A 14,940-nucleotide genomic window follows, 5' to 3' on the forward strand; every position below is an offset into this window, starting at 1 on the left:
AAAAAAAAAAAGAAAATGCGACGAATCGCGACCACGACGGTGATGGTCGTTCATGGTTCGAAGGATTCTAAGTGGATGATGAAGACTCTTTCTGAGGAGGGGAAATCATGTGACACACGATTACGGTTGTCAACGGACTGCTGACTTTTACGCATTTCTGCGAGATATCTGTATTTGGTACGTGAAAGATAGTTTCTCAATTGTAGCCTTGAAAATATAAATTTGTATAAAAACCTAGTTATCAGATAACAGACATGGAAGATTTTAGGATACTTGGAGGGAACCAATCACTTTCAGAGCCAGTTAGAAAATTAAAATTCGGCAACGTTCGATTTTACTATTCGAGCCTGGTCGAATTCTACGATGTATAAAACAACTTCAGGCAATTTCGAGCTGCCCGATTAAAATCACCCACAGGAAATCCTAACCCACCCACTCGACACGCTACGAACGAGCGCTATATCTATACTTCCGTGTTACGTTTCCACGTCGTCACGCTCGTCCCACGCATCTTCAAACTTTCCATAAAAAAACTCCTGGTGGAAATCTCGATTCCACGGGGCTCGGTCGGTAAAATCGTCGGACAACAAAGTACGACGCGTAGCGCGGAGTGCGCAGCAGAGAACGGTATCGGGCCCATGGTCACCATGTTATAATTATCGCGGCGCGTACACGGCCAGTAGCCGGCCCGAGGATCATCGCGAGCGTTGAATTATGTGAAAAGAAAGGCCGGCCATCAGGCGACAGAGAGATCGAATAGTCTTTGAATCCTGTCGTAACCAGGCGACGTACGTTCTCTCTCTCTTTCTCTCTTTCTCTCTCTCGCTGCTAATACCTTTAGGATCGTCACGAGCGTGCGTATCCGCGAGGCCTTGCTGCAATTGCCTTTATGACGGTTGCGCAATGGAAAAACGCGAGCCGCGTGTGAGAACGCTTCGCTTCCCCGCAAATGGGACACCGATGCCTGCGTTTTCGTTATTTATCGAGTCGCTCGCTCGCGTCACGCTGTTTTGCACGCGGTTTACTCGTTTCACCGGTCCTCCCCCCCCCCCTCCCCCTTCTATCTCACTCTATTCGCGCAAATTGTCGTCCCCTGTTCGCCTTTCCACGTCAGCAGAGAGTAAAAAAAGAAAAAAGAGAGGAGGATTCCGCGAGAACGTTCCCCGCGAACGAAGGTGAATTTTTACCGGTTCGTTCGACGAGAGAGCAAAGTGCAAGAGGGCCGCTTTTGTTCCCAGTCTGCAATTATTATTAGAATGGTACATTATAGATATATAAATTTTTATAAAATATATAAATTACTCATCATTGTGTGAATTTTTAGTTTAGAATTTTGGAATGGAATTGCAACGACTCAATGAATTTTCTTCCTGTTCCATAGCGATGACACTAGAGAATGACTATTTATTTTGACGTACGAATGACTATTTATTTCCACAAATAGTGGATGATAAAGGTCAATGAAATATTCCTAGCTTCTTTGAGCAACATCACGCGAAATATCGTTGCACGTGACAATTTCCACAAATATTGACGACACGTGAAAACTTCGTTGAAAAACGTCGTGCTAATATAAGAATAGTATCATTACGTACAACCGAATATTTTAATCTTACTCTCTCGTTCTAGAAGCAAAAAGAATTTCCAACGTGCTAATATAACAATAGTATCATCACGTACAACCGAATACTTTGATCTTACTCTCGTTCTAAAAGAACAAAAAGAATTTCTAACGTTTTGTGAACACGTTCGAGCGTGAAAATTAATTAATCAGGCAAGAATCGAGGAGAACGTTTTTCAAATTTCATCCATTCGCTTGACATACTTTGTCAGAGTACAAGTACCAGTTGGTCAAGAACGACTAGTATTAATTACACTCCGTAAAAACGTGCATAGATATCCACAATTTGCTCGCCACACTTCATCCCCCAACACGTGAAACCCACTTTCGTTCACCTGGACAAACACCTTCAAACACTTCCACTTCTCCCAAACGCAAATCGTCTTACTGCGCAGACCGATTCGATACTCGTGACACTGACAATCACCGATTCGACGTTTCAAAAGTCCACTGATATCACGTACAACGTACAAGCATTAGATAAGCCTGCTCTAACAAACCAGGCGCAACCTAAACAAAGAAGTTCAATCACCCTCTGTCAGATCAACATGTGGAAATGACGGATTCTCTTCGGAAATAGCCACCAAAATAAATAAAATAAGATAACGATAAAAAGAAAACGAAGGATAGAAATTTACAAAGAAACGTACGGAAGGAAGTAATTAAAATATTACGCAGCGTCTAGATTGGCTCGTTTGAACAACGATAACGCGAGAGATTCGATAACATTCCGCAGGAAAGCTATCGAGGAACGTTCACGTCCACTCGCTACGTACGCTCGAATGATTCATGGACCAGTGAAAACGCGATCGCCCGTGCGTGCGTGTTTGGTCATTATCACGAGTAAACATCTGTTTTGCTAATTTCATCGCTGACCAGACGACGGATTGTGATGCAACGCTCTGATCTGCGATCAGTGATAGCCAGACCCGCCGAATATTTACGCAAGCTCGCGATTTTATCGTGTATCGTTGAAAACGCGTAACTCGGAATATTATCAACGAAATTTTATCACTTGGTAATATATCATACAAATTTCCTCCGACTGATAAAATAACAATATGCAAGCAGTTAGTATGACATATTACGCGATATTGTCGTGTCGTCGCATCTTTTGAAATTCGTGGCGTAACGAACTCTCTCTGAATCGCGAGGTTCGTAGTAATTCAAGTGTCATACAAAAATTTCAGATATCTGTTAATTAAAAATCCGAAAGAGACGAGAATGAAAGGTTCGAATGTTACTCAGTACACAATCAGTTAAATCCAATTCTGACCACCAAGAGTCATCCCCAATTCTCGAAGCGAAACGCAACCAATTAAAACGTCGCCAATTAAAACCTAGTGTGAACTTTTAGCCCCCCCCCCCCCCCTCCAAGGCAGTCGAACGAACATGAAACCGCACGGCCTCGAATTACAGGCAAGTAACAGAATCAACCTCAGAACATCATCCCCGCGACCATTCGATCCTCTTCGAAACGGAGTGGAGCTGCATTCTTCCCCCGGATTCAGTTTTCGAATCGAGCGAATTTTCATCCACGAAACGTGATACAGAGAGATACGGAGTAGTTGATGGATGCGCAGCAGGTAGAAAATCGTATCGATTTCGAGAGTGTGATTCATGTGTGAGCTCGCGAGAGAGCTCGTGTCAGGGAAATGCAAATTACATAGAGACCGAGCCACGGACTTTTTTTTCCACGCCGGTGTAAATATGAACTCGTCCATCGACTCTGTCCTCGCGTCTGCATCATCGGTTATGCCGCGTTCTGATGCAACCGGTGTACCGGGTGTTCCAGGAAATTCGTGTCGAGGTCTCGCGCAATCGAAACGGATGAAGCAGACGTCAAGTTTTTTTTTTTTTTTTTGAGAAATATCGCTCGGGGATTGCAATGGTTTAAATTATACAACACTGTTTGACGCTAGTAATACTAATAATGATGATAATAATTGGACCACAAATTTATATCTATTTACTAAATTTAGCAAACTTATTATTATATTATAATATCAATAATAATAATAATTGAACTACAAATTTACATCTATTTACTAAATTTAGAGAGCAAACTTACTATTATATTATAATATTAATAATAATAATAATAATAATTGGACTACAAAATTTACATCTATTTACTAAATTTAGCAAATTTATTGTTATATTATAATATTAATAATAATAATTTATATAAAATAGTATTAATTGTAATAATAATAATAATAATTGAACTACAAAATTTATATCTATTTACTAAATTTAGCAAATTTATTATTATTACCAAGTCGTACAAATAAAAATTTATCGCGAATAGCAAATTTATTAAACAATAAACTTTAAACTTTTACTCTGCCTTCTTTTCAATTTAATACTATTCCGCCATTTAAGAAACCATTTTCGAATTATTAAGCAATAAAATTGGACTGGAAACTGCCAATTGTAAGTAAGATACGTACAGTTCAAACACGGTTCAAATCACAATCACTCGAAAGAAAATAATGGACATGATTGAATCAATGAATTAACGCGGACACGTCTAGAAAACCCATATTTCATTGTAAGTAATGTCTCGTTCAGGGAACCGGGCAATTAATCTACGGAAAGTAATGGGCCACGGTTTTTTTTTTTTTTTTTTTCTTTTTACGTAGTTCCTTTCTTTTTACACGTCGACCCACCGCTAATTACATTTTTCCAATTACTCTTCGCCCTTTGTAAACCCCGTTGTTTTCTTCTCCAACCCTTTTTCTCCAAGTGAAACACACGTTATCTTGTTTCGCGCGCATAACAAACGAGCTGCAGCCCTGCCGCTCGCGTTCTACGTGAATCATAATCGGGCTAATCGCGCTGGTTACCGTAGTGCCTTATCGTTGCGTCAGAAAAGTCGCTGATTTCATCGCTGCAATTGTAACTTCGCCGATATTACGACGAAACACGCCGCGCTCCGAGAGACCGGAGCCACTATATCATATCTATACGGAATATAGGGAATTATTATTGTATCCCGGGGTATCCTCTGTTGCTACGCTATCTACTGTTCCACGGGATTAATTGTATGATACTGGATTTAATCCCCCAGATGTGATTTCGACGAGGTGACGAATCGATTTATTTCGCGTTTGATTCGGTCTATTCTCGCAGGGCGTGATTGTCGAAATTCTTTCCGCCTATATTTCCGCTTTTCGTTCCGATTACGTTCTCATTCTCTTTATATTAATTGAAAAACCGTACAATAATTCGCAATTCAAATGATAACGTTATAGTTAATAATGTCACAATTTAATTTGTAATTTCTAAGTACCAATGACACTAACTTCCTCTTGTTTCCAACTCTAATTGTTTCTTCCTTCTCGTAAAAATGATCGCAAGCGTGATCTTGTTGAAAAGACACGAGTTTAGATTATTATTTCATGAAGAAAATCAGATACATACTCGAATTAATCAAGCCTCTGTGATTTAAAAAAAAGAAAGTTTGTCACACGGTGGGAAATTTCACAAAATCACCGGAGACTTAGGAAATGAAAGCTAACGAAGGAAAGTTCTTAGAATTCCCATTTTCGCGAAATCGCAAAATTATGCAAACTGAGTGAAAAGAAATCGGGAAAAAATGCAAACGATATGTCACATTCATCGCAACGTGTTGATGTGTTTTTAACGAGCTTAACTGTTTTGTGTTTGACGCATTTTAGCATATTCGCGTGGATCTTTCTTTTTTTTTTTTTTTTCTCGCGTCAACTCCTAAAGACTCGCAGTTGACGCGAACACCGACAGTTTAACAATAAGAAACAAACACTGCTTGGAATTTTAATTAACGCGTCAACAAGACGACGAACAAGACCTAACTCAACTGACATCAGTGCGTCCCTTCTCAAGACAGAACAACGAACCCTTTTTCTCGGCCAACTTTTCCTCCCGGTTCATCGACAAAGACCCCCAACCCTCCTTCTTCTTAAATCTAATCTCGTTGTCGACAAAAGACCTCTTTCTTAAAGAAACGCAGGCTGACTCTCGCGGCGACCAATAGCCAGAACATAATCTCACAGCGTCCACCAACCAGCAGAATCTCTTTTTTTTTTTTTTTTTTTCTTTTTTTCAGAGGAAAAGCGAACCAAGCGAAACGAAGCTGGCCCCGGTGAAATGAATTCTTGAATCGATTATTGCTCCGCGGTGAGAATCGCTTTGCAATCGCCGGGGCAGAGCAGAGACTTCTCGAGCTGAGAGTTTCAAGTACGCGGAAGCTACGTAACGTCAATCTCTGCAACGTGTTGCCTGCGTCTTCGCTAATAATTCAACAGGGCTCGAATCGATCCGGTTCATCGATTTGTATTTATACAAGACCGCTGGATGCCGAGGAAATATTGAATTCGAACGAATTGAGAGTCGAACTGAGAGAGAATACGGAGAGAGGTTGTTGCTTGTGTGAATTTCTGACTGGTCGATTAATTGACTGTCAATTTTTTTCAACTAAATTGCACGAAATGAATTTAATTTAATATTTCTGACATATCAAATTCACTAAATATACATCTTCGAACGTCGAATTAATTCTCCATGGAGATACGAATGACAAAATATAGCACGGAGAGTGGCGATAGCGAAAGGCGTTTTCGTAACCGATTGTAAACTGTTATTGGACGGTAGTAAAAACACGGTTCACGAGTTATCGTGGCATAGCTACAGCGCAAAATGCAGCATGTGTGACTCACGGTCAAGCTAAGTGATTCAAGAAGCAGCGGGCGCTCGATTCTCGAAAGACAATCGAAAGCCTCGCGCTTCTCTTCTCTTTCAGATCAGTTTAGACAATTCTAAACTTTGCAAAATATGACTAATTTCCTTGGAATCGTAATTTCCTTGGAGCATGAAACGTTTTATTTGCAAATTTGATTTTAGTTTTCGAACCTCAAGCGAAAAACTTGGGATAAAAATTCGTATTTTTTTTTTTTCTTTCTTGGAGAAAAATTTGTAGATTTCTGGAAATTGAGATACATTAGAAATTTATGAAATTACGGAATCAAATTCCCTGAAACTTGATGCACAGCGTCGGAAATAATTCGCAATTAAGTTGTTTTACAGTTATGTAAGCTAGATTTTTTTATTTCCTCGAATTGATAATTGTACTGAGATAAAGCATTTTCAAAGTTCTATGAAAAAGATGATGAATCTTAATCGGACCAAAATAATCTAAGAGGAAGACAAACGTGTTATGCAAAAGTTAGATTTTAATGGGAAGCGCACGAAGATAATATTAATAACAAGATTCGAACAAAATACCGGCAACCGTTCAGCTAAGGATGAACGAAACGATCCACTTCCTGTAGCACGCTACAATTTCCATTTAAGGATCGTAAGAAGAAACTTATTTGAATTTTAAGACACTTAAACTACGATCTCTAAATGGGACGTTTTTAAAAATCAAAATGTACGTATTTTTACAAGTTCGATACACACTGGTTTGAAATATATTGGATTATATATAGAAATTTTTTAAATAACATTAATGATAACCCTAACTGCGCAATAATACCAATTAAGAATTAAATATATACATACCTATACAAAAAAGTCAAAAAAAAAAAAAAAAAAACACTATTTTAAACAATACACACAAACAATTCCAATTTTAATTAAAATAACTTCACGTACAAAAATATTAGTGCAAAAAAATTTTTCAAATAACATCAATAATATTACCTAATTGCGCAGTAATACCAATTTAGAATTAAACATGTACACACCTATTACAAAAATAACAGAAACACTATTTTAAACAATGCACACAAATAATTCCAATCTCAATTGAAATAACTTCACGTACAAAAAATATTAGCGAAAATTTTTCCTTCGAGGAAACGACCGAGCTTGTCCTTTACACATAGCTTTCCCAAACGATTCTAACGAGAAAATAAAAGCCAAGGCCAGCAGGAGAGTCTAACGAACGCCCTCTAAAAACAAACCAACAGTCCCATGTGACCCATGTGGCCCGGTGTCCGAGCTAATAGACGTTTCACATAACCGCCTAAATTCTTGGACAGAGAGTGTGTAGCAGCCTACTAATCATCAATTCAGTTCTAACGGTGTCCAGAGACAATCGTCATAATTCACGATCCTGGCTCGTAGCTGGAATCTCCTCCTCTGTTTTCTCTCGTTCACTCTCTCGGGGCAAGCGCAGAGAGAGCGTCCCCGCAGCGGAAGACCTCTTACATCGAATCCATCTCGCTTTCCAGGAAAAACCCTCAATGAACTCGGCCGTTCATTGGCTAGACGCGTGAAACAACACTCTTAATAGGCTGAGAAAATAGTTTAAACGCGTGGAATTTGCGATCAGGCAGTCTGTTAAAATTGTGACTTGGTTTTTGGACGAGCAGGTGCGGAGATTGTTATTTTGGAGGTTAGACGTGTTCATACCGCAATGATCGGTGACGTTGCCCGTTTTATTAAATTAAAATATATATATATATATATATATATATATATATACTTGGGAATCTTTTCAGATTACAATTTTTCGGGTTGTATTAACAGGCTTCTACAGCTTAGCTATTTATCAGGCTTCTAAAGCATGTAGGAACCCCCTCTTATTGATTGTCACATTTCGAAACCAACGATTAGACTACTGTGGTTTTTTAATACAATTTCACACAAAGATACGTATGAAGAAATTTTTAAAACGGAGAAATTCCTGCAAACGAGAACCAGAAATTTGCGTTTGTTGAAAATTATAAGCGTACGCTTTATTTTGGATATTTTGTATAGTATTCTGGTTGTTGCATCTTTGGATTTCTCATAAAAATCCGCAAAGTTTACTTGAATACTCTCGGCTCTACGTCGCTAGTTTCTGGCCACTTCTCTAATCGCGAGTACGTTTCGATGATCGCCAAGCATTTCCGTTTCCATCGCGAAAAATTATGTAACACGATAGTTTACATAACACGCGTTGCAAACACGCGTTGGCATCTGGCGACGAATTTGTCGATTGAAACGGGGTCAATGTGTTGTTTGACGGGCAACGGAAAAGCTGGGAACGACATAACGAAGAAAAGTTCGGAACTGAGGGGAGACGTCCAACGACGAAATCTCCCGACAAGGTTTGCGAGCTTTCTAATAATACTATGCCCGAGACGATCGATCGGAGGCCGAAATAGAAAAGGCGAGGATCTCTCTTTTCGAGAGGAAAACACGTTTTGTTTAGGAGTATTTGAATTGGCTGGCGATGGCCGATCGTTCGAGATTGTTGTCGTTCCGAGATTTTCAGAAAAACCTTCGCCTTGAACTTCACTGTGGCACGATCGAAATAGACCACGGCGAAGTTTAATTGTCGTTTCAACAATATCAAGAGTTCTATTACGTAAAGTACACGGTTTATACGTGGCTTCTAATTTTGGGACTCGTTTGGTAATTCAGTCACTGTTACGTGTATACAATTTATTAGATGATGACGTTTCCTTGGGATTAGGTTTTAGAATACGTTAGAAAGATTCAGCTGGCAAAATAAACACGGACCGGAAAGCCTGAGAGTGTAGCTGTTCGTTTCAATCTGTACCTCGCGTATAATTCTACAACATTGGTCAGAGACAAATACAAAATATGAATTGAAATTGAGAAATCTAACCTGACGCTAAACTGTGATTATCAATGATCAAATGCTATCTCAAGTCGATATCTTTTTTTCTTTTTTCTTAAAAATTCCCAAACCCAGGAGACACAAGCTCTTTTGGACAAGGGAACTCGTTTCGATCAACCTAATTCATAGTGGTCCCGCACTAGGTCACGAATATCAATGACGTTCCAAGAGACGCGGAACAAAAAAAAAAAAGGGAACAACGAAACTCAGTACGTGTCAACGCACAATTTCTCATTAAACATCGTCAAACCACCGTGAAGCTTCACCCGCGACTTTACCTTGAGCAGTCGATCATAGCCTCGATCGATGCTCTAAAAATTCGACAGCGAAACATCGACCCAGCGTTCCCATTAAGCGTTACGATATTCTTACCGAGGCAGTCGTAGTGTCGCCAATACGACAATCGTCGAACAAAGACTGCCTGGCCGACAAACAGAGACGGTGAGACAGCTCGAACGCGCGATAGAACGAGAACGATAGATAGAACCTCTCTGCCTAACTCGCTCTATAAAACAACTCCATCCCTACCATAGACGCTTCCTAGTCGACAGAGTAAACAAACTCGTTTGACGAATCGAAATCCCGCGCGCGCCACCGAGGCCAGGGACGAAGAAACTATTCGAGAGCGGTATCTCCGTGTCGGAGAACGACGCGATTCCCGTCTGTATCGGTATCTCGAGAATAGACACGTTTGGCTTGTTCGCGAAGCGTTGCGCCATCCGACGTTTAAGAACGGCGTAGATGATACCGCTCGAAAAATTGAGAAAAGCTGAGGGGGAACGAGTGGAAGAGGCACACGGTGAACCACTGGCCCCCGGTTGCCCTTGCACTTCCAACAACAATCGTGCGTCGATCAAGCGCGGTCGGTTACCAAGTGTGTTACTTGCCTACTCTGCATTGTTTCGATCGAATGTTCCTCCCGGCTGCTACTATACGTACGTATAGTGATATATCTGTCTCTCGCTCGGCCCCCGCTCTCGCTGCATCATCCTTCCTCCTTCTTTTTCGTGCTCTATCACCGCCACGCGCACAAAACCACGGCTCTACATCTTCGCACTTCGATCCTGACCGCGTTACAAGGCCGCTCTCTGTCTTCTTCTAATCACTTTCACGGAATATGGGCCCCTACGCCGCGCACGGTCGGTATCGTCGCTCCCTGTATTCGTCGTGTACCGACGTGCCCCGACACCGACTGAAGGATCACGTACACGCGAGCGCCGAAAAAACCGTGATATTTCCGTATGTGCACACACTTGCGAAGGCATATAGAATGCACGTACAAGGGAATACGTACGTAGACGTGTACTAGGAGGACGCGCGTTCGATCTATCTCTCTGTGACAACGACCTTGATCTCGAATTCACGCTCTATCGTTTTCTCTCTCTCTCTCTCTCTCTCTCTCTCTCTCTCTCTCTCTCTCTCTGTCTTTCTCGCGTTGACATTCTCTCTCTTCTCGTCAGACAGGGACAAGGAACAAGTGGGCGCCTACGAATGTAGTTTTCCTTCGATGCAGTAACACAATTAGATGGTTCGAGCAAGGAAACCCACACGAATGCACGGGACGACGCATCGCGGGATGCCCCACACACTCACGCACATGCATTCATGCTTCTGTGGCCGCACACACACACACACACAGCTAGAGAATCGGTCCCTTCTCCTACGAAACGGAACGGAACGGAACATCCCTCTTCGTTTCGTTACACACTCGCCTCTGTCTCTCTTATTATCTACCTATCTCTCTCCTTCTCGAGTCTCGTTACTCTCTTTCTCCCCTGGTCGCACTCACTCGCGGTATATACAACACAACGTTAGCGAACGAGGAACCGAACGGGGCCCGTGTCTCGAACAGGGGGGGAGGGGGGGGGTTGGTATTTCGTAACACGGCCCTTTTCTTTATCTCGACTTACGACAAGTGACTGAGATCGTTGTCGCGGTGTGTGTTTAGTATCGGCGCTCCGTGCGATGCCGTAGGGTTTCGTTGACCCCCCACGACACACGACACACTGGCCAGTCGAAGACGAAGAAGAAGAAGAAGAAGAAGAAGAAGCGACACCCATCTCTTTTGTGTGTGTTTGGAGAAAGAAAGAGCGCAAGGAAGAGAAAGAAGTGTATGAAGAGAAAAGGATCCACTCGCCTGAACAGTGTTGCGTCCGAGGAGCCGTGGTAGCAACTGCCCGCAGTAATAGTCGTCAGCTGATTTCGACTGGCTGGCTGGCTGGGCAGTCAAGCCGTTGCTGAGGGGCGAGAGCCGAGGTACAACACCACGGTGGGGGTGGCCTTTTGGTGGGGAAAGCTTTTAAAGCGATATCAGGGCCGTATCATCGTACGACACCTCCACCTCTCGCATCGATCCTCTCCTCTCTTTCCTTCTCGCTGTCTCCCGAATCTGGAAAATCCGACGATCCGACGTTTTCGAAGATCATTCCGACTTTATCTGGCAATCATTCAGGCACATAAATTTGCCAGTTCGTTCTAGCGATTTAATAATCCAGCCACGCTTCCTTTTTGTGGACAAATCTATCTACCAGGGACGTTCGTTCGATAGGCGATGCCACTTTTTTTTTTTTTGGAAAGGACACGAAGATTGGAAATCGCGTGGGGTGTAAGAAGCACGAAATCGAAAGAACCGCAAATGCAGGAAGTGGAAAATCAATGAACGGCTCCGTGACTTCGTTGCTAGCAGTGCGAGCCACTCGTATAAAATATGTAGCGCGGTGATAATGTAATGCTTAACTCGTCGTTATTTATACAACGCGAGATATAGAACGTGGAATCACCTTCAATGGGGAAGCCCGGGTTCTACGATGTCCATCCCGAAATCTAATCGTGCAACTGTTAAGAAAATTCAATGAACAGAGGAATCGCGGTGAGAACAAATACGCAAAACGCGTATTTCGGGTGATTTTTATTTTTACGCTGACCTTCATCTTGACCGTTGAGAATTCACACCCGCACGCGTGCAAGGTAACTTTGGCAACGTCCAATGACGCAACGGAGATCTTTCGTAATTTAACGTAAGACGGCACGTATTTTTATAAACGAAGAGGTATCTTCCGAGAAGAACTCGACAAGGGGCCTGACGGCTCATTGATTCGGCGCTGAAAACGAATCGGTAGTGGGAGAACGCTCAGCTGGGCGAACAGCTGCTGGTCGTTGTTGCGACACTTGGAAAACTTCCTTTTTACCTGCTCTGCTGTAGGAATTTCCCTTCTTTCGTGAAAAATCGTAGCCGCATTCTATTTTTGGGGCTAAAAATCTACCTGGGCTCGACCGTCTGTACTTGGAAAAATTAGCTGAGAACGGCCCCTTTCCGTTTCTTAGAAACAAAATAGTATTTAGCTCGTAGCGACATCGCGTCAGCAAGATGGCATCATATGTAGCAGTGTTTCTCAAAATGAAGTGACGAAAAAAATCGATAGCCGAAACATCAAATCCTCCTGGCTACTCGTATCTTTCGCTCTTGTTTTTCCTTTCTTTCGATTGAAACGCCGCTACGTTCGTCAGAAATTTTCGTTGCTATTATTAGGTTAGGTCTCTGCATCTCGTTTAGGTATTCTACATTGTAAATGTCCGACGTAGCTGTGTCAAATACATACGTAAACTTCTGCCCCTTGTCATGTTAAATCGCAAGAACTGTATGAGAAGCACAGGTCTATAGTCTGGAGATAGTGTAGGTCCTTCCTACGTACCTAGTCAATATCTAGTCAATATCTTCGCGTACCACTGTAGATATCCAATAAAAAAGAATGCTGCAATAATTTCTTTAAAAATCGAATGGCTTCGTGTAACGTTTGCTCGTTGGATCAGAGCTATTCGTAAATCAAACGTAATCTTATCGTTGTTTACGAATGAGAGGAAGAGGTTATGGAAGCATGCGCGCGCTGCTATTACGCGCCGATAGGCATGCACGCGAACGTGCGTATAACGGAATTGACGAAAAATTAAAACGAGAGTGGAGTCCGAGGATGGAATAAAAATGGATTTTATGGAGTGAATGAAACGAGATTGGAATACCACTGTTGAACAGTGGCATAGTGGCGGTGGACGGGACGCCTGCGCGAGTCAGTCCTGTCAATACTGTTTGGGGGATTCCTCCGTTTCCCTGTTGGATTGATACGAGTCAATGCACGGCAGTAACCAACCGTACATGAGAAACTTTTTGTTTTCTACGACCCAGTATCGCATATACTCCACTTTTGGCATTGATTTCTGGAAACCCCTGTGCACTCGAAAAATAAGTCACCCCTTTGACTCACTTATCTTCTGTTTTTCTTTTTTTCGATTGTCCAAATCTTACTTTGTTGTCAGCTTTCCGAAATTTTTATCATCGAACTTAATTTCTGATAGGCTATATTGTTAATTTTTAACTAGAGTGGTGTGGAAAACAATCAGCTACTGAACGAGTCACTCATTTTCCAATCATTCAACGGAAGTGCGTGAACAAATCTATGGCCCAACCTTTTCAAATAAATTTCTCATTACTAACTCTTAATATTTTCATCTGGTGTATCACTGATGTATCGGACAAATCCGAAATCTATCGATTGCACGATTTATTTATTTTTTGTCTTAAAATTGCTACCAGTTGATTTTTAACAAGGGTAATTAGAGACAAAAAATTATATCTGGACGAAAAGATGCGTTTGAAACATGCGGAAAAAAATTAATGGATTTTTAATGTTCTGTTACGAGATATATGTACTGCGTAGAGACAGGAAGATAATTGAGCGGTGCAGAAGCACGAAAATAAAGTTACGATAAAAATGTAAAAGGGGAACTTATTCGGATATTTCGTTTCTTTTAATGGAAAAATTGTTAATGCAATATCGAGTTGTGAATAGCATTTGGTCGAATGTGAAAATGCCAACAATTTGAGAATATTATTTTCGAAGTGCGAGAAAATATCAACAATTTGGCAGTGCAAATAATTTATAATTCGGTTTAGCAATAATAAGAAGCGAAAAATAGAGAAATATATTACGGGTCGTAAGTTGTTGATGATTCACAAAGGTGAATCTAAATATAATTATGACAGTTTAATCTCGTTATAATATTAATATTTTTCAAAATGTTTCGTATACATATTATATTGCGTATAAACAGAATATTTGTTAACAATAAATGCGAGCATAAAAACTGAATTGCCCTTTGGCATATCCTTTGCATCATAAGCACTGACGTTTGCATTTTGGCATCTATTATCATGCATAAATTATAATTTGCTACGAATTTATATCATGATGAAATAGTTTTACTATGTCGGGAACAAAAATAGAAACTTGAACGAAATTTTATCAAAGAAAGTTTATTTATGTGATAAATTAATCACTGACTTTAAAGCTTGATAAGCATTTTAATGGTCTTGGAAAGATTTTAAGCTAAGAAAAATTCTGACGTCGCGTTAGCGTTAATTATTAATCTCTCTTCTGTTTTTTTATTTTTTTAAAGAAATTTATAGAAATAATAAATTCTCTGGAAAGAGATAAAATTACTATCTCAGCCTTAAGCAACATGGCTTTATTGCAATAAATTTGATAACAGTCTCTATCCTCCTGTCAAAGGTGGTTTGTTTATTCATGTATTACATAGGATAGGTTTCACGAAATCGGTTACGATTGTAATTAATTTTTTCAATCATTCCACAATTTCCAATTATCATTAACTATCGATTCGGTTTAGCAATAATAAGAAACGTAAAAAA

General features: G+C 40.7%; 1 protein-coding gene and 1 long non-coding RNA gene across 10 annotated transcripts in view; one reads left to right on the forward strand and one right to left on the reverse strand.

The window, feature by feature from the left end:
- The window catches only part of LOC122531656 (tumor protein p53-inducible nuclear protein 2), a 16,972-nt gene extending 5,486 nt beyond the window's left edge, over positions 1–11,486 (reverse strand). The window contains exons 1-2 of one of the 9 annotated variants that reach the window (XM_043659737.1): positions 11,150–11,347; positions 10,945–10,950 (exon numbers count right to left, since the gene is read on the reverse strand). In XM_043659737.1, coding sequence (XP_043515672.1) covers positions 10,945–10,950; positions 11,150–11,296 — 153 coding nt within the window. In that variant the 5' untranslated portion in view covers positions 11,297–11,347. Of the gene's footprint in view, positions 1–2,271; positions 2,386–9,514; positions 9,547–10,119; positions 10,919–10,944; positions 10,951–11,149; positions 11,348–11,369 lie in introns of those variants that run through there. The other 8 variants (XM_043659746.1, XM_043659743.1, XM_043659744.1 and 5 more) reach the window with 8 other exon arrangements.
- LOC122531663 lies at positions 10,068–11,286 on the forward strand. Its single transcript, XR_006307352.1, has 2 exons — positions 10,068–10,171; positions 11,185–11,286. It is a non-coding gene; the product is annotated as an uncharacterized LOC122531663 (long non-coding RNA).
- Positions 11,487–14,940: the final 3,454 nt, after the last annotated feature.

The sequence above is a fragment of the Frieseomelitta varia genome, unplaced genomic scaffold (genome assembly GCF_011392965.1).
Source record: "Frieseomelitta varia isolate USP_RPSP 00005682 unplaced genomic scaffold, Fvar_1.2 scaffold_410, whole genome shotgun sequence".
In the NCBI taxonomy this organism is placed as follows: Eukaryota; Metazoa; Arthropoda; class Insecta; order Hymenoptera; family Apidae; genus Frieseomelitta; species Frieseomelitta varia.